The following is a 24680-nucleotide window of genomic DNA, read 5'->3' as shown; positions in this document are numbered from 1 at the left end:
GTAGTTTCTGGATGAGTTAGCTGGTCGGGATAGCGTTACTGCGGTCCTGTGATGGTGTCGTTTCTGTATGAGTTGGCTGGCCAGGACAGTGTTACCGCGGTTCTGTGATGGTGTAGTTTCTGGATGAGTTAGCTGGTCGGGATAGTGTTACCACGGTCCTGTGATGGTGTCGTTTCTGTATGAGGTGGCTTGCTGGGATAGCGTTACCGCGATCCTGTGATGGTTTCTGTATGAGTTGGCTGGCAGGGACAGTGTTACCGCGGTCCTGTGATGGTGCCATTTCTGTATGAGTTGGCTGGCCAGGACAGTGTTACCGCGGTCCTGTGATGGTGTCGTTTCCGTGTGAGGTGGCTTGCTGGGACAGCGTTACCACGGTCCTGTGATGGTGCCATTTTTGTACAAGGTGACTGGCCGGGGCAGTGTTACCGCGGTCATGTGATGGTGTTGTTTCTGTGTGAGGTGGCTTGCTGGGACAGTGTTACCGCTGTCCTGTGATGGTGTTGTTTCCGTATGAGGTGACTGGCCGGGGCAGTGTTACCGCGGTCCTGTGATGGTGTTGTTTCTGTGTGAGGTGGCTTGCTGGGACAGTGTTACCGCTGTCCTGTGATGGTGTTGTTTCCGTATGAGGTGACTGGCCGGGGCAGTGTTACCGCGGTCCTGTGATGCTGTCGTTTCTGTATGAAGCGACTGGCCGGAAGAGCGTTACCACAGTCCTGTGATGGTTTCTGTATGAAGTGGCTGATCGGGATAGCGTTACGGCGGTCCCGTGATGCTGATCTTTCCGTAAGAGGTGGTTGGCCGGAACAGGGTTACCACGGTCCTGTGATGGTCCCGTTTATAAATGAGGCGGCTGCTAGGGGACAGAGTTAGTTTTTGCGGCCCTGTCAACTGCTTTCACTGGAGCAGGTTCTGGGTTCCACGGACTTAGTCGGCAGTGGATGCTTTACTCTGGCTTTTATCTTTCCTGTTGGAACCTGTTTCCAAAGCTCAGGCAGACAGGGGCCTCATGGTGATCAGCTATCTGAGAGGGGAGGGGCCCAGGGTCATGCCCCATCCATTTCTCTAGAGACAACATCATAAACATGAAGTTGCAGATTTTTTTTTTTGATGAAAGCTACACTTTGCAAAAATATTGATAAAAGTCCTGTGGTTGGTAAATCCCTTCTGCTAAAGATTTACATGCTATACATTTAAAAAGTAGCATTCTGGGATAATTATAAAAAACATACAACAATGACTATGACAGTAAATGATACTAATAAACACCAATTTAATATTTTCAGATCAATTTCAGGTCTTATTATTATCGTGTTCATCTCTATGATGATTATATTAATTAACAGCCAGCTCTGATAGCAATTTCCTCTTTGTGCCCACATAACAGGGCAAAGTGTTTTATGTGAAAGTTTAGGAAGACAGCCATGCATTTATCTGTGCGTGGTATCACATGGGTTCGACCCAGTAGGACTTAATCCAATCCTCTGTGCTAACAGTCAAAATCTTCCATATTTTGTCGATCCTGATGAACAGCTAACAGCACCAGCAAGGTACTGCAATGACCATACTTAGTAAACTGACCTGATTAGTATCTGTTACAGTTAACTGATGTCATTTCAATAGGTATAGAGGAGATAGGCTATTTATACTCTGTAAGTCAACCGGTAATTGTGTAAGAATGAGCCAGTTTTTTTGTGGGATGTGGCAGTGTTGTATTTCTCTGCTTGCAGTTTTGCTCTTAAACTTGTCTGTGCTTTATAAGTCACTTTTTCTGCTCTTCAGAATCCAGTCAGAGCTCAGGAAGAAGGTTTTGGGACAAAGGAGGCAGAGAGTATACAGCTTCAGTCTGGAGGACATCTGTTGGGATGTTGTGGGAGTGGGGTTGTGCCAGTTGGGGTGTGGAGCAGCACCATGAATTTAGAACAAGCTAAACTCAACATTACAAGACAATATAAAAAGCTATATGGAGAACCATGAATCAATAAGCAGCAATCTTGGCCAAATCCGTCCATCTGGCAATCTCAGCTAATGCTAATGCTAATAACTCTTGCCTTGAGTTTAGCTCTGTTTTCCTGGCAGAACAGAGTTTCAAGCCAGATCTTGAAATGAAGTCATGGCTGAAATGAGACGGCAGTAAGCCATCCTGCACCCCTATCTGGATTGCTTACGGCATTCACTTCTGAGACCTCACTGGAGAAGGATTTATGACCCAAATCCCCATCAAACACAGGCAGCCGGCAATGCAAATTTAGAGTGAGAAAAAGTGGAAAAAAAGAGTTTTTTTGGAGGGTGCTCATTTGATAGGCAGCTGAAGACTGTCATTCACTCCAAACAGAAAGGGCTCTCGCATTCAGTGCAAACAGGAAGGGCTCTCGCATTCAGTGCAAACAGGAAGGGCTCTCGCATTCACTCCAAACAGAAAGGGCTTTCGCATTCAGTTCAAACAGGAAGGGCTCTCGCATTCACTCCAAACAGGAAGTGCTCTCGCATTCAGTGCAAACAGGAAGGGCTCTCGCATTCACTCCAAACAGGAAGGGCTCTCGCATTCACTCCAAACAGGAAGGGCTCTCGAATTCAGTGCAAACAGGAAGGGCTCTCGTATTCGGTCCAAACTTGAAGTGCTCTCGTCTTCAGTGCAAACAGGAAGGGCTCTCACATTCACTCCAAACAGGAAGGGCTCTCGCATTCAGTGGAAACAGGAAGGGCTCTCGTATTCGGTCCAAACATGAAGTGTTCTCGTCTTCAGTGCAAACAGGAAGGGCTCTCGCATTCACTCCAAACAGGAAGGGCTCTCGCATTCAGTTCAAACAGGAAGGGCTCTCGCATTCAGTGCAAACAGGAAGGGCTCTCGTATTCGGTCCAAACATGAAGTGCTCTCGTCTTCAGTGCAAACAGGAAGGGCTCTCGCATTCACTCCAAACAGAAAGGGCTCTCGCATTCAGTGCAAACAGGAAGGGCTCTCGTATTCGGTCCAAACATGAAGGGCTCTCGCATTCACTCCAAACAGAAAAGGCTCTCGCATTCAGTGCAAATAGGAAGGGCTCTCGTATTCGGTCCAAACATGAAGTGCTCTCGTCTTCAGTGCAAACAGGAAGGGCTTTCACATTCAGTCCAAACAGGAAGGGCTTTCACATTCAGTCCAAACAAGAAAATCTCTCGCATTCACTCCAAACGGGAAGGACTCCTACATTCACTCCGAACGGGAAGGGCTCTCACATTCAGTCCAAACAGGAAGGGCTCCTACATTCAGTCCAAACAGGAAAATCTCTCACATTCCCTCCAAACAGGAAAATCACTCACATTCACTCCAAACAGGAAAGGCTCTCACATTCAGTCCAAACAGGAAAATATTTTGGCAGTTCTAAAAACTTGGTCATATTAAAATGTGTTTGGGCACATTTGTCCCCATCTGTTCTGAGGAGTCTATCAGGAAACGTTCTCACTTTTTGCCACCCAAATACACAACACATACACAAACAGACTCCACTCAGCCTCACAGCAGTGCTCACGTGACTGTGGCCTGTATTGTTGTTACTTTTGTCCATGATTCATAGTTTTCTGAGCAGCTTAGAGAGACAGAGATGGGTAAACGGAGGCTGGGCACATGAGGCAATCATGGAGTGAAATGTGGGACATTTAGAGGAAGAAACGGCAGAAAGGGAGTCCACTGACATTGCGCTTCGTTCGGGCCGATGATGCAGCCACACATTTGTCCTGCACACTTGAAATTCACAGGCAGAATGACAGTTCCAGTAGCTTTTGATCATTTTGGTGTCAGCGTTCCAGAAAAGGAGCTTTGGGCCTCTAATCCCACATAATGACTAGCAGACTATTGTTGCCATTAAAACAGTGCACACATTAAAGTTATTTTTTTATAAACCTTGTAAGTTTTACATGTCAGAAAATACAGTTTTATAGACCTGGGTTTATACATGAGGAATATGTAGAAACTTACACTTGGTGGCCACTTTAGTAGGTACACCTGCATATCAGGTAGGAGGCGCCTTTGTCTTCAAAGATTGAGTTGTATGTCCTGAGAAGCGTTCCCGCACAACGCTGCTGTACTGAGCTGCTATTATTGCACTTCCTGTTAGCCTTAGCGACTCTGGCCATGCTCCTCTGACCTCCTTCATTAATGTTTCCATCCACAGAAGTTCTGCCGATTGAATGTTTTTTGCCCATCACACCATACTCTCTAAACTATAGACACTATAGTACATGAAATTCCCAGGAGGGCGGCTGGGTCTGAAATGCTAGAACAATCATATCTGACACCAACAATCACACCATGTTTAAAATCACTTCTATCACACATCTTAATCATCTTAATGCTCCGCCGCACAGTCAGTGAACCACTTGACCCTGTCTATATTCTGTATATATTTAGTTGCAAACCACATGATTTGTTCTTTGAAGGAGCAGGCTGTTTGAGTTAATGTGCAGGCATACTTAATAAAGTGGCAAAAAATATGTATATACGTCTTTTGCATGCACATATTCAGATATATGTGCAGAGAATGTTTTGCTTAGAGTTTGCATCAGCAGTTGCCATTGATGTAGAAGTACCGAGTAGCTGCGCTGAAATGCTTGATGTTGGTGGAAAGCCCAGAGGCAGGCAGGCAGTGGCGAGTACGACGGCGCCGTTTCTCTGTGTGTGGCAGACGCAGCGTGATACGCTGTGCTCCGGCTGTGACTTTTAGCTCCTCTCCTTTCAGGTTACACACAGGTAGGTGGCGGCCTGGCTCTTCCCCCCCCCCAAAGCTGCCTGACAGCTTCCCTCTCTGGATCCTTCAAGCTCTGCAACTCCTCTAAGCAAAATATCTGTTGCAAATCCACCCACTGAGTGAGTGTCTGTGTGCCTCTACACATGTGTTGATGTGTGTAGGCAAATGTAAACTTTAATATAAATAGTCACAGATTATTATTCATAAATTTCAGTCCTAGATTTTTAAAAGAAAAAAAATTTACTTTCTTTTTATATAAAGTGATAAAGCTAAAAGTCTACATTAGAAAATGGACACCTTTTTCTAATCTCTCTGCACATGGTACAGAGATTCTGTCAGCTCTCCTCTTTCAAAACACCGCTTCCATCCAGCTTTCGCTACTTCCTCCTAGTTTTATTGCATTACTGGCTGCCAATTGGATGTTTCAGCAGCTGAGTTAGTCTGCGGAACTCGATCTGTGGGTGATACTCTTTCCCAGGATGCTGTTTATTCATGTTTTGTCACATCCTAATGGACAGAGTCATCTCTCAGTGTCTGTCACATCCAAATAGAGAGTCATATCTGTATATCATGTCCTCTAAGACAGAGTCACCTCTTTGACCTCTTTGTGTCTGTCACATCTGAATGATCCGAATGGACCGAGTCATCTCTCTCTGTCTGTCAGAAAGAGCCATATCTATGTATGTCACATCCTACTGGACAGAGTCATTTCTCAGTATGTGTCACGTCCTAATGGACAGAGTCACCTCTCTGTGTCTGTCATGTCCTAATAGAAAGAGTCATATCTGTGTATGTCCCATCCTCCAAGACAGAGTCATCTCTCAGTGTCTGTCACATCCTACTGGACAGAGTCATCTATCTGTGTCAGTCACATACTGATAGAAAGAATCATATATGTGTATATCACATCTTCAAAGACAGAGTTATCTCCCTGTGTCTGTCATGCCCTAATCGACCGAGTCACATCTGTGTATGTTACATCCTCCAAGTCCTTTCTCTATGTCTGTCACGTCTTAATGGACAGTCATCGCACTGTCTGTCGTGCCTTGATGGGCAGAGCTGTCTTTGCCAAATCCTTTTTTTAAACCATTCCATAATCTCTTCCACTCTATTATTTCCAGCCCTGCCCCTCTATCATTGTTCCTGAGTTTGTCTCTGTCTCTAAAGCATTGGGTCTTACATACAAATTGTAACATAGTAGTCCAGATCTGTGCTGACTTTATTAAGCCATCTATTTGTGTCGTTGGCAAAAAGCAGCTTCTACATCCTGAAATGGTTCTTTAAGTGCAGCATTGCAGCCCTGTCAGGTTAAAACATGCAGGATATAAAGCAAGCAGTTTGGTAAAACGCTCCTGTGAAAATGTGAACCTCCCAGATTCACTTGGTCTCATTTAGTACAACAGAAATACTCTAGACAGCATTGCCGTGTCCTTATTTCTAAAATATTTATGCACTTGCTCTATATTTCCTCTGGAGCTGGTGTTACACTGCTATAGAAACAAAAGAATATCAAATCTCAGAATCTGTCTTTAATGTTCTGTTAACAGCAACCTGTGCTTCTATCTTAACACTTCTGAAAATCCTTTATGATTGTGGAGGAGTCAGACAGCAGGACCTTGGCAGGTTGTCCTTTGGAGTGTGCAAGATCGGGTCTTCACTTCAGAGTAGTGTTGGCAGGTTCTGTGGGTGTTCTGGTGGGGGACCCAGAGGCCGCTGTGTCTGGAAGACCATGGCTGATTTCTGTGTCGCCGTGGGTATTGCCCCGAGTGGTCGGTCGCTTGCTGAATCTATGAGCAAAGCCTCACACAGAACCCTCTCCCTCATCTCACATGGCCCTGAGGTTTGGGCATGTGGCCTGAGCGAGAGGGCAGATTGGAAGGGAGAGACAGATACTGTCCGCTCCAGTTTTGCTGCGTGAAAGTGGGCCGATCTGTTCCTTGGAAGTTTCCCAGTGAAATTTCCAGGGGACCAAGTCACTGAAAATATCTATCTAAATACATGCTCTGTCCTACATAGAGAGACAGGGAGAGAGGGAATGAGAGGGATAGGAGTGCGTATGTGATCCCTGTTGAAACTGGAGTGGTGGTTGAGCGAGAGGAAGGAAGGGACTCTGACAGAAGCATGTATAGTAAATGTATGAGTAAGGATAGAACATACAGCCTCGCGCAGACACACACAAACACACTCAGACACAGACACATTCATGCGGACACACGCAAACACACACTCAAGCAAACACACACTCACGCAAACACACACTCACGCAGACACACACTCACGCAGACACACGCAAACACAGACTCAGACAAACACACACACACAAATACACACAGAGACACACAGACACATGCAAACATACACTCACACAAACACACTTACACAGACACACGCAGACACTGACACAGACACACGCAACACACACACACTCACTCACACACATATTCACTTACACAGACAGACACACACATTCGCTTAAACCAACATTCACAAACACATGCACACACATTCAAACAGACAGACACACAGACACTCAAATACACACTCAGTCAGACACACACAAATACATGCACACACTTGTTTGTATTCATACCTTTGTGGGGACTTATTTCTATGAGCATAACCCTAATACCAGCAATAATCACCTTAACCCCTAGCTAGCCCTTACTAACTTTAACTAACCAGCCTTTTGGTATTTTTAGTTTTTTGAGTGCAGTTGCAAATTTTTATAAAAATTGAGTTTCCCCTGGTGGGGAATGAAAAAATTGTCCCCACAACGTCAAAATAACAGGTGTTTATCACACTGTGGGGACATTTGGTCCCCACAATGCAATATATACATAACACACACACACACAAACCTCTAAACACATAAAAGGACTCTGTGCTCTGTGAAACAATGCTGAAGAGCCATGGGGGAAATGACATGAGCAGTGACAAGGTGACATGGATGCACAGAGAGGGAGGGAGGGGCTCAGTCACTGGCAGGGATGGGGGTATCGATGAAGGCTGTCTGGGGGTCACCACCGGGAACAGGCTCGTCACTCTCTCCCAGGCACCTGAACAGCCTACAGCCACCGGTACCTGAACCACACCCCCGGCTACTCTGCACCTTCAGGCTGCGCTCTCTGCTAATCCTCTCATCCCTAATTCCTTTCTGCTGTCAGCTTTTTCTTGTTCTTTATTCAATCTCACAGCAAGTGTCATTTCCCTACCCCCTTCGCTTCCTCTTTCCTCTTCTCTCTGTCCCTCTTTTTCTGTCTATATCTTTCCAGTCTTTTCTGTCTCTGCCTCTCTCTTCCTCTTCTGTCCCTCTCTCTTTTCTTTTTTCTGAGCTCCTCACTTTCGATCTCTCACTCCCCTTCCTCTTCTCTCAGTCCCTCTCTTTCTGTCTACTTCTGTCCAATGCCTTCTCTTCTTTTGTCTCTCAGTATCTCTCCTCTTCTGTCTCCTTCCTTCCTCTATCTCTCTCTGTCTCTCAGCCTCTCTTCTCTACTCTGTTCCTCTCTCTCTCTCTCTCTCCTTTCTCTTTCCCACTCTCTTTCTGTTCACTTATTTCCAATGTCTTCTCTTCTCTGTCTTTCTCCCAACATCTGTCCTCCTCTCAGATTCAGATCCTTTATTGTCATTGTATGGAGTACAATGAAATTTTAGCAGTAGTCCAATCTGTGCGTTCACACAAAACGAGTAATATAAAGATGCACCGAAAAGGAGATCATCGAGCTGCTGCATCTATGCGCGTCGCCATCTTGGAACTGTCTCTCTCTCTGTCTCCCAGGTTCTCTCCTCATCTCTCAGGTCTGCTCTCTCTCTCTGTCTCCTTCTTTCTGAGCTCCTCAATCTTACTGTCTCTTGGTCTCTGTCCTCCTCTCTCAGTCCCTTTATATCTGTCTCCTTCTGAGTTCCTCATTCTCACTGTCTCCCTTTTTCTTCTTCTCCTTTCTGTTTTCCATCCATCCATCCTGGTTAGGGGGCAGGGCTCCTATTCTAGGTAGAGCAGGGGTCCCTCCCCAGGTAGGGTGCCAGTCCCAGTCTTGCTGATACTCTCTCTCTTTCCTGATCGATACTCCCCGATCTCTTCCCTCGTGTTTTTTCTTTCCCCACTGTCATTAGTCAGCAGTGTGTGCTGTTATCCATTTCAGTCATTTCTTCAGCTGCGTACTGACCTACCTGTCCGATGCCTGTTCACACTCCCCCCTTATACAGTATGTTTAACTTTACCACTCTTAGTAACTGCATGAGTCTGGGAACCCTATCGTTGGTCATCAAGGTGACAGATTCCCTGTCTGTCTCTTTCTACGCTGGTGTCCGCAGTTTGCTAAAGGATGTACCTCTATGTTGGGCAGCCTGATCACCAGCCCTTTCTGGGGAATTCATTTGAGGGGATTGGGGGGGGGGATTTTAGGGGGCAACAGATGGATCAGCTTTGTTGTTTTTGAGTTTTGTTGACATGGAGTTAATCATTCATTTAGCTAAACAGGAGATTCACTTCAAACCCTTGTGTGTGAGAATGTGTGCCAATGTGTGATTTTGCTGAAGGGACTCCCTTAACTGTTTCTTCCCTTAATTTTTTAAATGCTGGGCAATGCTGGTTCTTTGTGGTGATTCGCTGTGGAATATGTCTATGCGTATGTTGGTCTTCATTAGCTTAACTGGCCTAATTAGTACTTTAGTGTATCTGCGGGTCTCTCCCCATAAAGACTAAAACAAATATTTATTATGGTGCAGTGCAGAATAGAGAGCATGTTCACTTGATCTTTAGAGAAATGGCATCACACATAAGAACCAGATTAAAGATCCAGTGTACAGCAAACTGTCCACTGCACCCAGATTGCAGCAGTAAAGCCGCAGTGGAGCATATGACCCTGATTATTCTCATTTTTGTTGAGCCTGTCTTGATGCAATTAGTTCATGAGTTTGCCTCCTCTACTTCTCCACTCTCCTTCTTCTCTGATCTCTTACTTCCATCCTTTTTTCTTCAGCGTGTCTCTGGGAATGATGCCAATGCCACTGGCGCCACCCGCCCTGTCACCATGACGATGCCGCTCAGCCCCCTCTCCAGTGACGAGGAACAGCAAAGGATGCTGGGAAACAGTCAACACCTATACCCTGGGGCAGAAGACGAGGAAGAAGAGGAAGAGGAAGAGGAGGAAGAGGACAGAGAAGAAGATGACAGGGATGAAGAAGGAGAAGATGAAGAAAATGGAGAGCTAGAAGGGGAAGAGGAAGAAGAAATAGATGAAGAAGATGGAGATGGAGGCGGGCACTCACGCAGAGGCAGGCAATCAGGCAACATGACTAGCCGACACCCTGGAGACAGACAGCGGCGATCCAGCAATCCAGGAATCGCACCCAATCCCTACTCCTCAAACCCAGGCAGCCACCAGCAGCCGGCCAATCAGACGCAGCAGCAGAGGCGCCCACGTGAGCGCAGCGGCAGTATGGTGCCATCTGACGACACGCAGATCTCCATGATGGTGTTCCGCATCGGGATCCCTGACATCAAACAGACGGTCAGTCTGCCTTTCTCCCTCAGTGCATTCTGGGTAGGCCCACAAACACAACACACTGAATGGTTAGGGAAGCGCACTTGTAATTGAAAGATTGCAGGTTCGAATCCCCGACCAGCAAGGCACCACTGAGGTACCCTGAGCAAGGTACCGCCCCCAAGCACTGCTCCCCGGGTGCTGAATTAGCTGCCCCCAGCTATGTCACATTGTCACATATGGGTTAAATGCAGAGAACACATCTGGTTGTTGTGTGATTTGGTGTGTCAACAATGACAATTGATCACTAAATAAATTCTAAAAAAAATAAACCTGGCATTAAATGATACTTTTGACATCAGTGTCCTTCCTGATATCGTGTCAGAAGTGGACAAGGAAGTGGCACATTTCTGTTGAGTGAAATGATGCATTAGACCAACAATTCAAAGTGACCTGACTGCTGAGAGATGATCAACGTGTAGTGAATTAGGTCCAGGGTGGGAGGATCCAAATTAAACAGACATTCCCTCAGTATCTATGCTTCATCACATTATAATCACATGATGCGAGCTTGGTCACATGATTAGCTGTCATTAAACATTATTTAAAACATTAGACCTTTTGATTAGACCTTCTGGCATCACTACCAAGCAAAGTCGCTTCAATAAAAAGTGTGTTGGAATGTCCCTCATGTTTGGATTATTTGCGTAATCAGACACAGCTTTTCACCTGTGATTCTGGGCTGTGAGTTTATCCAGATCAAACACATTCAGTCCACAAGATGAGCCATGGTTACGCACATCATAAACTGCTCCTGAGAACAAGGGCAGTAACCACGGTGACGGCAGTGGTACAACACGGTGGTCCCATGCAGCACGATGCAGAGTGCTACGGTTTTGACCAATGACACTCTTGTAGCAAATGTAACACAATGAATGAAGGCTGCTTGATAGATGTCTGGTCAGTGAATAGTGTCCTGTGACCAGACTCCTGCACTGCAGAGACATCCGGTCCGTGAGCAGCGTCGTGCGACCAGTGTTCTGCACCACAGAGATGCCCAGTCTGTGAGCAGTGCCCTGTGACCAGCGTCCTGCACTGCAGAGAGGCCCTGGTCTATGAGCAGCGCACCGCTGCACAGAGACGCCCAGTACATGAGCAGTGTCCTGCACCGTAGGGGCCTCGTTTCCACCAGCATGGAGCCGGTACTGGTGCTGTTGTTGGTGATGGGCTGGTTCCCGCTTGGTGCCTTTTGAGAACCTGCCCACCTTTCCATTGGTATCAAAAAAGAACAAAACGGAAAGCTTACATAGGTGGAAGTGAGAGTAAAGTAAAAGTTCATTTGTATTCCATTTTTTGGATTTATTTTGATCTTTTTGGATTTTAAGTTTTTATATATAAGTTGCCGAACCAGAAAAAGTTTTCAGAGTATGACTCGTGCTCTGTTTCTGTCGCCTGTATCCACTTCTGTCTCCGTAAAGGTTCCCCGCCTGTGTGTGTAAGTGAGTTTATTCTCACGTGTTGTTGTACTGCTACCCTTTCAAAGATCATGCAATAGAAGTGTCTGCTAAACATTTCATTTAGTTTTCCGCCTCATGATCACATGATTTCCGCCACAATATTTAATTTATTGTGACCTGCGAAATATTTACAATTTATTATAATATGTGGTCAGCAGGTCAATCTTTTAATTTCCACAAATAAGAAAAAAACAACGTAGCTTTATTCTCCTTATATGCTGCCAAGTTGTTCCACTATCAGCACCGGTGATATTAGACAAAACTACGTCAGTTATGGATTGAGTTTTCCGGGTTTGGAGGTGATAGCCCATCCCACTTTCGCTGACATTATGGTGACCAGCTTTGCTGTGGTGCCGTGCTGGAGCCATTTTTCCTGGCCCAGGGCCAGTTTTTTTCAGTGGAAACCCGTGGAACTAGTTCCAAATTGGGAAAAAGTCCAGCACTGACTCCGGCACCACATTAGTGGAAATGAGGCAAGAGACATCCTGTCTGTACGCAGGGTCCTGCTCCACAGAGACGCCCAGTCCATGAACAAAAACCTGCACTGTAGAAACACCCAGTCCATGAGCAGTGTCCAGCACTGCACACACACCCGGTTGATGAGCAGCGTCCTGTAACTAACGTCCTGCTCCACAAAGTTGAGCAGGCCATGAGCAGCATCCTTTAACCGGTCTCCTGCACCGCAAAGACGCCTGGTCCATGAGCAGTGGCCATAACGCCTGCAGGGTTTCTGCTCCTCACTCTCATTCTCTGATTTATTATTAATATGTGAGTCAGTGTCTCATATGTGTCCATAATTCACAAGCACTTTTTTCTCCATGTAGCCATCAGACTTTTTGTGGTGTGGGGTTGGTAACAAGGTCACAAGAAAGTAAGCAAGCTAATGTGATTTCAGCCCATCTTACCGACTCTCTTTCCCCCTCCCACCCCCTGCCTCCCCTCCTCCCCCCATCCCCTCCCCCCACTAGTCCCAACGCATTCAGCCTGTTCTACATGTCGGCTAATTCGCCCTCAATAAATGCTAATTGCTTGTTAATTGTATTTTAATGAGATCAGGGAGACAAAGGTGGTACAAGGAACATAAATGTTATGAGCTGAGGGGAGAAGCGTCTACTGCTGAAATGGAATATATAGTCATATACACATATACAGTCACTGACACACACACACACACATATGCAGTCATACACACACATATATTGTTACACACAATTATAACGCACATGTACTCTCACCTGCTCATATACACACGTATATACAGTTACCTACACATATACACACATATATAGTCACACACATATACACACATGCATACAATCTCACACACACATATACACACATGCATACAATCTCACACACACATATACACACATATATAGTCACACACATATACACACATGCATACAGTCCCACACACACATATACACACATAGATAGTCACACACACATGTAACATACATGTATATACAGTCACCCACACATATGCATACTTATATACACACACATATACAAAAACATATACAGTCACACACACAGAATCACTAATATATATACATATACACATATACAGCGAAACCAGTAACACATGTAAAACAGAACTTCTCAAATACACACGTGCATAGGTCCTTTATGAGCAGATTTAGCAGGAGTAATGAATGTTATTCAGCTCCTAATTGAGATGCCACATCAGACATAAAGCAGCAGGGGAATGCAAGCAGATCCAGTGCACAGTGTGAATGATAGTGGGCCAAATGCTGAACCCTGTGGTACTCCGGCCGTGACACTGAGATTCCACACCATAAACAACCACATGCCAAGTTCAGGCTTTTGCTCCACTGCCCTCTGCATCGCTCAGCTGGAATTGCATCCACAATGGGACCCCATTTTACCTAATTCAAAATTACAGTCATTAAAAATGAACAATTAGTTCTTTTGTTTTATCATCTTCGAATGGTAATTATGCTGTTTTCCATTTGCAGTTCTCACCCACTTAACTCTGTTTGTCTGTACATTTCCTTCATGCAGGCACATGCATCCCCGATCTCATCTTTCTCTCCTCTCCACCCCCTGCCCACTTCCTCTCCATGTCTGTTTTTTGGGGAATGCTTCCACATTACATATGAACACACTCACAGACATACATAGACACACACACACACACCTCCTCATAGTGCCCTGCCTCCCAGGGACAAGCAAACCATTTCTATGGCAACTAGCAGCTTGCTCCACTAATGAATTGGTTGCCATAGAAACAGTGATGGCTGTATATAAAAGTAAAGGCATGGAAGCAATTCTGTGCGTATTCTTTTGAAAGAGGGCGTGGCCAATATGTGACCCTCCAATGTATTACACCGCCCCCCATTGTGTGACCTCCCTTCAGTGTGTAACCTCCTTTCAGTGTGACACCCCCCCCCCACCCATTTAGGTGTGATCCCTCATCCCTCTGGTGTGTGACCCCCCCTACTGTTGTGTGTGATCCTCCTCCAGTATGTGCCCCCCCCCTCGCTGTGTGTGTAATCCCCTGTTTTTGTGTGACCCCCACCCCAGTGTGTGACCCCCCTCCCCCTCTAGTGTGTGACCCCCACCCCAGTGTGTGACCCCCCTCCCCCTCTAGTGTGTGACCCCCACCCCAGTGTGTGACCTCCCTTCAGTGTGTGACCCCCCTCCCCCTCTAGTGTGTGACCCCCACCCCAGCGTGTGACCTTCCTTCAGTGTGTGACACCCCCCGTGAGTGACCCCTTCCCCCCCAGTGTGTGACCCCCCCGCACTTATGTGCGATCCCTCACCCCTCTGGTGTGTGACCCCCTGCTGCTGTGTGACCCACCAAGTATGTGACCCCCCCCCTCCAGTATATGCCCCCCCCACTGTGTGTGACTCCCCCCCCCCCCTCACTATGTTCACCTTGTGTTACCCTCCCCCCCCCAACCCCCCGATGAAGTGGTTCTTTTATGATAAGAGATCTCAGCACAGCACTGACGTGCCAACAGATCCGTCATGGGCATGTTCATGTCTCGCATCTCGATGATCCTGCCTTCAGGGAGCTTCACATAAGCCAATTACAGTGAACGGAATTCCTCTTCACACGTCTTATTTTCTACCCCCTATAACCTTAAATTATTTAGTTTTAATAAGCTGGCAGTTCCATGCAGAATGCAGTGTCTGCTTACGCACACCCCATATGAAGGATTGATGGCAGCATGAGGCTCAGAGAGCAGCAGGTGCAGGGGGTGCCACAGGCAGAGAAATCACACTCACTCAAAAGGGTGCAATGCCTAGATTTGGAAATGTAACAAATGATCTGGCATGGCATAAAATCAACTTATAATATCATTTTATAATGGACTTCCCCTTTAATATCCCCCCTTTCGCTATTTCTGTGGAGATTTCCTCTTTAATTCAGCTGCCTTTGCCGAGTTCTTCTCTTTTTCCTCCATTAAAATTGCAACAGCTCCCCCTAGTGTCTGTTGTTATGTGTCTGCACCTCTTACTCTGTGGCCTTGTGTCTCGTCCCTATGGAGCACAGAAGTGCCTGCGCTTTAACCCTGACGCTACCGTGTGGCGGGCCAAGCAGCAGGTGCTCTGCTCGCTCACCGAGTCACTGCGGGATGTGCTAAACTACGGCCTCTTCCAACCCGCCACTGACGGCCACGACGCCAAGTTCCTGGAGGAAGAGCGGCTGCTGCGCGAATACCCACAATCCTTTGAGAAGGGGGTGCCCTATTTGGAGGTATGACTCTGCTGACGGCTAGCAATGTATAATAATACTTCATAATTTATCGGTTTTGAGTGCTAAAAGACCATGTATCTTAATTTAATTTGAAATAGGGGCACAGTGGTTGGCACTGCTGCCTCACGCCTCTGGGAACTGGGCTCAAATTCCTGCCATAAATCGGTGTGTGGAGTTTGCATGTTCTCCCTCTGTCGTCATGGGGTTTCCTCCGGTTTTCCAACCCCAAGACATGCTAAGGTGATTTGGAGTTACCAAATTGCCCATGAGTGTGTGTGAATGGTGTGTGTATGTGCCTTGAAATGGTTTGGTACCCCAGTTTTGCCATAGCTTCCACGATAGGCTCCGGACCCCCGCAACATTAATTGGACAAATGGTAACCGAAAATTGATGGATGGACTATACCTCTCATCTGTGTGTGTGTGTGTGTGTGTGTGTGTGTATTCTGCCGATACTCTGGTCTCCTCTAGCAGTCCAAACTGGTGACATTAATTGAACTGGTGTCTAAATTGTCTATAGTGTGTCTGTCCAGGGTGCGCCCTGTACTTCCTGGGACAGACTCCAGTCTCCCCATTACACCATGCTTGGTAAGTGGTTATGGAAGATATGTGGATGATGGATGAAAATGGACACAATTTCTGCTTCTCCTTTCAGTTTCGATATAAAACCAGGGTGTACAAGCAGACGAATCTGGATGAGAAACAGTTGGCGAAACTGCACACTAAGGTGAATGTGGCAGTCAGTGGCAGAGCTCTGCGTTTCATCACATTTGTTCTGTAATCCGTGAATAAACAGCCTGGCTCTCCTGTACCATTCCCACCGCAGGCCAGTCTGAAGAAATTCATGGATTACATACAAAGTGGAGCCGTGGAAAAAATGGCCAAGTTCCTGGATAAGGGGCTTGACCCAAACTACCATGACTCGGACAGTGGAGGTGAGTCTCACATAACCAGTTGTCATTTGTTTTATTAATCATCAATCTTCTGTGTACCAACCATGGCTTTGTGTAAAGTTTGTGTGTGTGTCTGAAAGCACATACTTGATTGCTATGTAGTAGGCGAAATGTAGTATGTGAAGTGAAGCAATAGGCAAACAGTACCCTGATGACATGCTGCATTCGGCGAAATTCCAAAGTGTGTAACCAATGGGCGCTATGCTATCCCACAAGGCCACTGGAGCAGCAAAGATCATCGCTTGCTCAGAAATTTCTGTCAAGATGGGGTTAGTGCTGCCTCAAACAATGCCCAGTTACATAAGTTGACTTGACTATGTATTTTTTTTAGGTTGATAATAGTTTTTAACTTAATGTGGTGGTCAAGCTACATCACTGGTAAACATCCGGGTCAAGCAATATGCAAGACGGCGATCGCAATTTGTCCAAGTGCATGCATATTGTTCTCAAGCATACATAGAGTATGTACTACAGAGGTATTCAAACTGTAAGGCTCATCACCCTGGTGGGGCATGAAGGAATTGCACAGGGGGCACAGGTGAGGGGAGAAAGGGGAGAAAGAGAAATGTGTGTGTGTGTGTTGGGGAGGGGTTATAGAATGTCAACAAATTAAAATGTGTGAACTGCTATGACTAGTAATGTAATGAAAGTTTACAGTAGGAAGGTTGCTCAGTTAATAGTGACATACTTGGAGGAGTAGGCAACACCTAAAATGAGCAGAGACAGAAAATACGATGACGCATATCTGGAATATTGTTTTGTGCGTCTGTGTCTGTGTATGGGGGAGGCATCAGGACAAATATATCAGCCCTAGTGGGGCCCCGTCAAAAATAGTCTGAATACCCTATTAACAGTCAAGTAGTAGGTTTCTAATGAAATTCAGTACGTCCTGTGCAAGTTTTCGATTTCAGATGCACCCTGCCTGTTCCTTCCGGGTTCCCCATGGACATCGCACTGCCTCGTCTATCCACAGTGGGGTGCTCAAAATGCACATTCTATCAAATGAAAGCCTTACACCTCTCTGCTTTTTGAGTACAGTGAAAACTTTCATATCAGGCATTTAAGTAACAGAAATGCTTAAATAAGCAACACAATTCAAAATAAAAAAATAAATAATCATGATAATAAATCATAACATAATTCTATTAATAATTTACACTAAACTAAAAATGACAGCATAATATGTCTGTTCTTGTGCTTCCCAACGGACGGGCCCATTTTGTGATCTTTCCTCTTGTTCTGCCACTGATTCACTGGTGACCTCTTCTGTTGTATTCAATATCTGACTTAAAACAACAGTACAATAGTCATTAGTATGTGTGTATGAAAGGAGAAAATGTGTGAGAAATGTGTTAGAATTCTGTGTTTTTCATAAGTAACATTCAATTCTTCATGAAGTTCAACCATCCATTAGTGCAATGGTCACTGTGCCACCACATACTTTTACTGTATTGTGTAACTGAATGTGCTTTAACTTGGTGTCTATCCCTTGCCAACAGAGACCCCCCTAACCCTGGCTGTTCAGTCTGAACATGGCTTTGGAGAAGGCATTCGCGTCCTCATTTTGGGGGGAGCACACATTGATTTCCGGGCTAAAGATGGACTCACCCCCTTGCACAAGGCTGTGCGAGCCCACAACCACATCGCATTGTTGGTAACTGGTCAAGTTTCCCTACTCTACTATTAAATACTACTGGCTGAACTTTCTAAAGACCTGTTCTGATAGCACAAAGGCTGGCCTTAACAGCGCCCTCTGCTGATGTTCAGCCAATGCATGTCACTCCCATTGAGGTTTCTGTTGCTGATCTCATGAAATGAGAGGCAATTGTGTTGCTACAAGGTGAAATGGATGCTTCTGAACTTAGATGGTTTCACCCAGACTAGCTGCTGAGCCTCAGAGATATCTTTACTACATTCTTGGTGTCCTATGCCAGTGGGGTCCCTTTACACCTTCAAAATAACTTTAATCTCAGCACTTTCACAGTGATTCTGATCCAGGGGTCATCACCATAATGAATTCTGATGGACATTTTCAGACTCACCTTCACAGTCACTCTGATCTCAACACCATTGCAATAACTATGATCTTAAAGACTGATCTCAACACCTTCACAGTGACTCTTATCTCAATACTTCTGCGGTGTCTTTGATCTCAACACCTTCACGGTGACTCTGATCTCAGAACGATCGCAGTGATTCTGATCTCAACACCTTCACAGTGACTCTTATCTCAATACTTTTGCGGTGTCTTTGATCTCAACACCTTCACGGTGACTCTGATCTCAGAACGATCGCAGTGATTCTGATCTCAACACCTTCACAGTGACTCTTATCTCAATACTTTTGCGGTGTCTTTGATCTCAACACCTTCACGGTGACTCTGATCTCAGAACGATCGCAGTGATTCTGATCTCAATACCTTCACAGTGTCTCTGATCTCAACATCTTCACAGTGATTCTGATCTCAGTACCTTCACAGTGTCTCTGATCTCAACATCTTCACAGTGACACTGATTTCTATGCTTCATTAACTGATTTGTATGATTTTGTATCTCTGAGTCAGAGACTCTTTCCCCTTCCAGGCCCTCCTGTCTCTGGGAGCCTCTCCAGACTACAAAGATCGCAGGGGCCTGACCCCGCTGTACCACTCCGTGCTCACTGGGGGCGACACCTCCTGCTGTGAAACTCTGCTGTATCACAGAGGGAAACTGGGAGTGAGGGATGAGAATGGCTGGGATGAGACTCACCAGGTAACCCTGTGACAGCCCCCTGATGCTGCTGCCCCCTGGTGGACAGAATCAGCCTGCTGGTGTAGCACGGGCATCTCCTATTCTCTCTGTTTGTGGTAGTGAAGGGGCAAATGGCAGGTAGATTTAATATGCATGTAATTATCACAGGCTGTTATTCGTTGACCTGAGTGTGATAAAAGTTTAAAGTCTTTCTCCCACTCCTCACAATTTCCTCACCATTTTATCCAGGCTTGCCAAAATGGTCATTCCCAACACTTGGAGCATCTCCTATTTTACGGTGCTGACTCCACTTCCCAGAATGCCTCTGGAAACACTGCCCTGCATATCTGTGCATTATATAACAAGGTAACTAGGCCTGATGTATGGCACATGATAGACCAAATAACCCTATTATGCGCACATTTTTCCAGTGATTTGTAATTTACGTAGGCAGTTTTCTGATATAAAATTAAATAAATTTTAAGCATTAGCCTTTTCAACAATGGTTGGGGCCTAGACAGGTGTGATCATGGTGTGTCATGGGTGTGTCCTCATGGCTGTGATGGGTGTGTCCTCATGGAAATAATGGGTGTATCCTCATTGCAGTGAGGGGCGTGTCCTCATGGCTGTGAGGAGTGTGTCCTCATGGCAGTGATGGTTGTGTCCTCATGGCAGTGATGGGTGTGTCCTCATGGCAGTGATGGGTGTGTCCTCATGGCTGTGATGGTTGTGTCCTCATGGTTGTGATGGGTGTGTCCTCATGGCTGTGATGGTTGTGTCCTCATGGCAGTGATGGTTGTGTCCTCATGGCAGTGATGGGTGTGTCCTCATGGCAGTGATGGGTGTGTCCTCATGGCTGTGATGGTTGTGTCCTCATGGCAGTGATGGGTGTGTCCTCATGGCTGTGAGGAGTGTGTCCTCATGGCAGTGATGGTTGTGTCCTCATGGCAGTGATGGTTGTGTCCTCATGGCAGTGATGGGTGTGTCCTCATGGCTGTGATGGTTGTGTCCTCATGGCTGTGATGGGTGTGTCCTCATGGCTGTGATGGTTGTGTCCTCATGGCAGTGATGGTTGTGTCCTCATGGCAGTGATGGGTGTGTCCTCATGGCAGTGATGGGTGTGTCCTCATGGCAGTGATGGGTGTGTCCTCATGGCAGTGATGGGTGTGTCCTCATGGCAGTGATGGGTGTGTCCTCATGGCTGTGAGGAGTGTGTCCTCATGGCAGTGATGGGTGTGTCCTCATGGCTGTGATGGGTGTGTCCTCACGGCAGTGATGGTTGTGTCCTCACGGCAGTGATGGTTGTGTCCTCACGGCAGTGATGGGTGTGTCCTCACGGCAGTGATGGTTGTGTCCTCACGGCAGTGATGGGTGTGTCCTCACGGCTGTGATGGGTGTGTCCTCATGGCAGTGATGGTTGTGTCCTCACGGCAGTGAGGGGTGTGTCCTCATGGCAGTGATGGGTGTGTCCTCATGGCAGTGATGGGTGTGTCCTCATGGCTGTGATGGGTGTGTCCTCATGGCTGTGAGGAGTGTGTCCTCATGGCAGTGATGGTTGTGTCCTCATGGCTGTGATGGGTGTGTCCTCATGGCTGTGATGGGTGTATCCTCATGGCTGTGATGGGTGTTTTCCTCACGGCAGTGAGGGGTGTGTCCTCACGGCTATGATTGTCATGTCTACATATCTGTGATGGGTGTGTATGCTTATGAACCATGCCTGTGTTTTCATTGTTCATGCTGTTTTTGTTAATTAAATAGTCAACCATTAGTACCACAAAGGTGTTATAAAATTGAATTCAGCACAGTCATGTTTAAAAGCAGCTTCCAACATCAGACGGATGTACTGATTGACATCATTCTGGCCCCATTAGGAAAGCTGTGCCCGCATTCTTCTATACCGGGGCGCCAATAAGGATGCAAAAAACAACAATGGGCAAACCCCCTTCCAGGTGACTGTGTTTCTCATGACATGAAGTGCAGAAGTGGGGGCATCCTCATCAAACGGAGCACATTTCACATGCATGCCTGTCTTTTAGGTCGCTGTGATGTCTGGTCACTTTGAACTGGGTGAGATTATTAAAAATCACCGTGACACAGACGTAGGTGAGTCTAATGTCCCATGTGAGCATAGTGTGTGTGTATGTCAGTGCTTATTCTGGGTGCTGTGTCTGTACCCTATGGTAGCTTCTTCTATGTATCTCTGATGCTTCTCTCTCTTGTTCTCAGTGCCCTTTCTTGAGTCACCCAAGTATGCCCCCCAGAGGCGGGAAAGTACACGTACACTCATGCTTCCACATCCTCACCCCTTCCTTCGTGCCAACAGCGATAACAGCATGACGGTTCCTGAGTGGATGGCAGTGCCCAGTACAGCGGGCAACACCGTTGTCTCTGTGCAGGTATGTCTCATAAGGAGACACCCTTTTATGTACTTATTTTTATTTATTAATTAAAAATGATTTTAATACAAAATCTGCCTCAAAAGTACTATTTGAATGGCCCCCACCAGGGTCTCAAGCACAGTGGTACCATCCGGAGTTCGAGCAGCCCTCGGGGGGCCCGCACTCGCTCCCCCTCCCGAGGCCGTTCTGGGGAGAAGGAGGAGCGCAGCCGCTCCATTCGAAGCAGACCGGGGTCAGTAGGCACGTTTGCTCCTGGTAGCCCCCCGTGCTGGTCCGGTGGTGCTCAGACTTCAGAAGCAGCCAGACATTGGCTTTACCTCTGTGTCTGTATGTCTCCCTCTGGAAAGGGTGGGGTCGACCGGGAGTGCCGTAACCTCCGGCAGCCAGCGAAGGCGCCTGTACAGCGCTGTCCCAGGACGGGTCTTTGTGGCCACAAGGTCATATTCTGCCCAGGGAGAGAGAGAAATAAGCTTTAACAAGGGGGATAAAGTCAAAGGTAAAAGCCATATACTGAAGCTCACAGCATTTTTGAAATGAAGTGATGCTTTATCTGACATTTGCACAGTACAAGTACAAATGCTTCTTCTTGCATTTTGCTCTCTTTTGAGACATACTGTACATACGTGTGTATATATACTTATTACACATTTGAGAACTTTGGGGTGTCAGCACAGGATCAGCTATTTATCCAGTGTCCATAGAGCAATTCAGGGGGTTAAGGGCCTTACTTAAGGGCCAATACAACATGTGACTATTCTGCCAAGGACTCAATTCAAGCTGGCGACCTTCCAAACACAGGCCTAGAGGCCTAACCTACTGAGCCACACACCACCCCTCTGTGAGATGTCACAGAGCTTAAATATCACAGAGCTGATCACCACTGGGATTCTGAAATATCACAGAGCTGAAACATTATGGAGCTGAAATATTACAGAAATGTTCCCCAATGAAGTTCTTAAAGATCACAGAGCTGTTCACCGATGAGGTTCTGAAATATTATCGGGCTGAAATATCACTGAACTGAAATATCAGAGGTGTTTACCATTCAGGTTCTGAAATATCACAGAGCCATTCAGCAATGAGTAATGAGAATCTGCCATGTGATTCATCTCCCCCCATCAGTGCTGAGCGTGGGTGAGGGGGGATACTGGGAGGGTACAGTGAAGGGCCGGACTGGCTGGTTCCCGTCTGAGTGTGTGGAGGAGGTAGGAGCACGCCAGGCCAGCCGCTCAGGTGAGCATGGTACCCACCAGAAACACACCTTCCTCATGTGTCTCTACTGTGTACAACATGCAGGTTCGTTACTGCCTGTCTGCTTTGACGCCCTTGTGCCTGTTTGTCACAGAGAGCCGCAGTGATAAGGCCAAGCGTCTGTTTCGCCACTACACTGTGGGATCATACGACAGCTTTGAGGCCCCCAGGTAAGAAAGGAAGTGGCTTTTATGGGTGAATGTGGCCTGTGCTGTGTGGGTGTGGCTTGTGCTGAGTGGGTGTGGCTTGTGATGGGTGGGTGTGGCTTGTGATGGGTAAGTTACATCGCTGCTCAGCCATAATGGCATCAACAGTGACCCACAGAAATGTGATTCACTGTGGCCAACAGAGGCTCCAGCTTGGCAGTCCTGCTTGGTGTGATTTTCACACTTGTGACACCTGCTAACAGTCAGCTCTGGACTGGTTGTTGCAGGAGGCAGTGATTCTTCATGGAGGAACAGTACCATGATCTTGACATTATCCATAACACATCTAGTAACACAGAGCAAGATAATCAAGAACAAATTCAGTACCACAGAGTAATATAATCAGCAACACATTCAGTAACATCCAGTAACACAGAGCAAGAAAATCAACAACACATACTACAAAGAAAGATAATCAGCAAAACATCCAGTAACACAGAGTAAGATAATCAACAACACATCCAGTAACATAGAGTAAGATAATCAACAACACATCCAGTAACACAGAGTAATATAATCAACAACACATCCAGTAACACAGAGTAAGATTATCAACAGTACAACCAGTAACACAGAGTAATATAATCAACAACACATGCAGTAACAGAGTAAAATAATCAACATCACATCCAGTAACAAAGAGTAATATAATCAACAACACATCCAGTATCAGAGTAAGATTATCAATAACACTTCCAGTATCACAGAGTAAAATAATCAGCAACACATCCAGTAACAGAGAGTAAAATAATCAACAACATATCCAGTAATACAGAGTAAGATAAGCAACAGCATATCCAGTAATACAGAGTAAGATAATCAACAACACATCCAGTAGCACATAGTCCGATAATTAATAACATCCCCTGCATACCCTGTTGAGACTCTGTTGAGAAAGTGTATAGAATGAGCTTTTTGATACCATAGATTTCACAGCTAAGCACCGGTCTTGGCTGCCTGGGAAGGCAGTGTCTGTTCGCTGTAGTCACTCAAACTCTTGTCTATTTGTTCATGATTGCTTCAGCTGCCTGTCTGCTCTTTTCACTATCCTTCCTGTCCCATGGTCTAACTGTGCAATCCGACATATTTAATACACATAGTGAGTAATGTGTGTGGCGGCTCTGTGCTTCTCCTGCAGCTCCCGGTCTCACCCAGCATCGGCTCCGTCTGCACTTCCCCCATTTCCCACCACTTACACCCTCTTCTCCTCCTGAAGATTCTCGTACTCTATGCAGCTATCTTTATTTATCTTTACTGGCCCTACTGCTCCCCCCGCCCCCGTGACTGTTTCTGCGCTTCCCTCGTTTTAATTTTCTCTCTGTCACCCTCTGTCCCCTGTGGTGTATCCATCTGTATCCTCAGATTGGAGGTCAGATGGTGAAGGGCACTTGGGGGGAGTCAGGAGGGTGGGCAATGTGAAAAGGATTTGGGGAAAGGATCATATAACTGTGTCCCTCTTCACGCTTCATACATACCACATCCAAGCCTGTGTCCCTCTTCACGCTTCATACATACCTCATCCGATTCCGTGTCCCTCTTCACGCTACATACATACCTCATCTGAATCCGTGTCCCTCTTCACACAGACCTCATCCGAGCCCGTGTCCCTCTTCATGCTTCATACATACCACATCCAAGCCTGTGTCCTTCTTCACGCTTCATACATAACTCATCCAAGTCTGTGTCCCTCTTCAC

At 46.3% G+C, this 24680-nt stretch overlaps 1 protein-coding gene across 7 annotated transcripts in view; it reads left to right on the top strand.

The window, feature by feature from the left end:
* Positions 1 to 24680, top strand: part of shank1 (SH3 and multiple ankyrin repeat domains 1) — a 67240-nt gene that overhangs the window by 15087 nt on the left and 27473 nt on the right. For all 7 annotated transcript variants that reach the window (XM_072704856.1, XM_072704854.1, XM_072704857.1 and 4 more), the window contains 14 exons: positions 9701 to 10231; positions 15245 to 15448; positions 16103 to 16174; positions 16274 to 16382; positions 17900 to 18054; positions 18983 to 19150; positions 19379 to 19495; positions 21001 to 21078; positions 21166 to 21232; positions 21356 to 21525; positions 21636 to 21760; positions 21876 to 22024; positions 22651 to 22761; positions 22874 to 22949. In XM_072704856.1, coding sequence (XP_072560957.1) covers positions 9701 to 10231; positions 15245 to 15448; positions 16103 to 16174; positions 16274 to 16382; positions 17900 to 18054; positions 18983 to 19150; positions 19379 to 19495; positions 21001 to 21078; positions 21166 to 21232; positions 21356 to 21525; positions 21636 to 21760; positions 21876 to 22024; positions 22651 to 22761; positions 22874 to 22949 — 2132 coding nt within the window. The remainder of the gene's footprint in view (positions 1 to 9700; positions 10232 to 15244; positions 15449 to 16102; positions 16175 to 16273; positions 16383 to 17899; positions 18055 to 18982; positions 19151 to 19378; positions 19496 to 21000; positions 21079 to 21165; positions 21233 to 21355; positions 21526 to 21635; positions 21761 to 21875; positions 22025 to 22650; positions 22762 to 22873; positions 22950 to 24680) is intronic.

The sequence above is a fragment of the Paramormyrops kingsleyae genome, chromosome 22 (genome assembly GCF_048594095.1).
Source record: "Paramormyrops kingsleyae isolate MSU_618 chromosome 22, PKINGS_0.4, whole genome shotgun sequence".
NCBI lineage: Eukaryota > Metazoa > Chordata > Actinopteri > Osteoglossiformes > Mormyridae > Paramormyrops > Paramormyrops kingsleyae.
The sequence above is the reverse complement of the archived record's forward strand: the minus strand, read 5'-3'. Positions and strand labels throughout refer to the sequence as shown.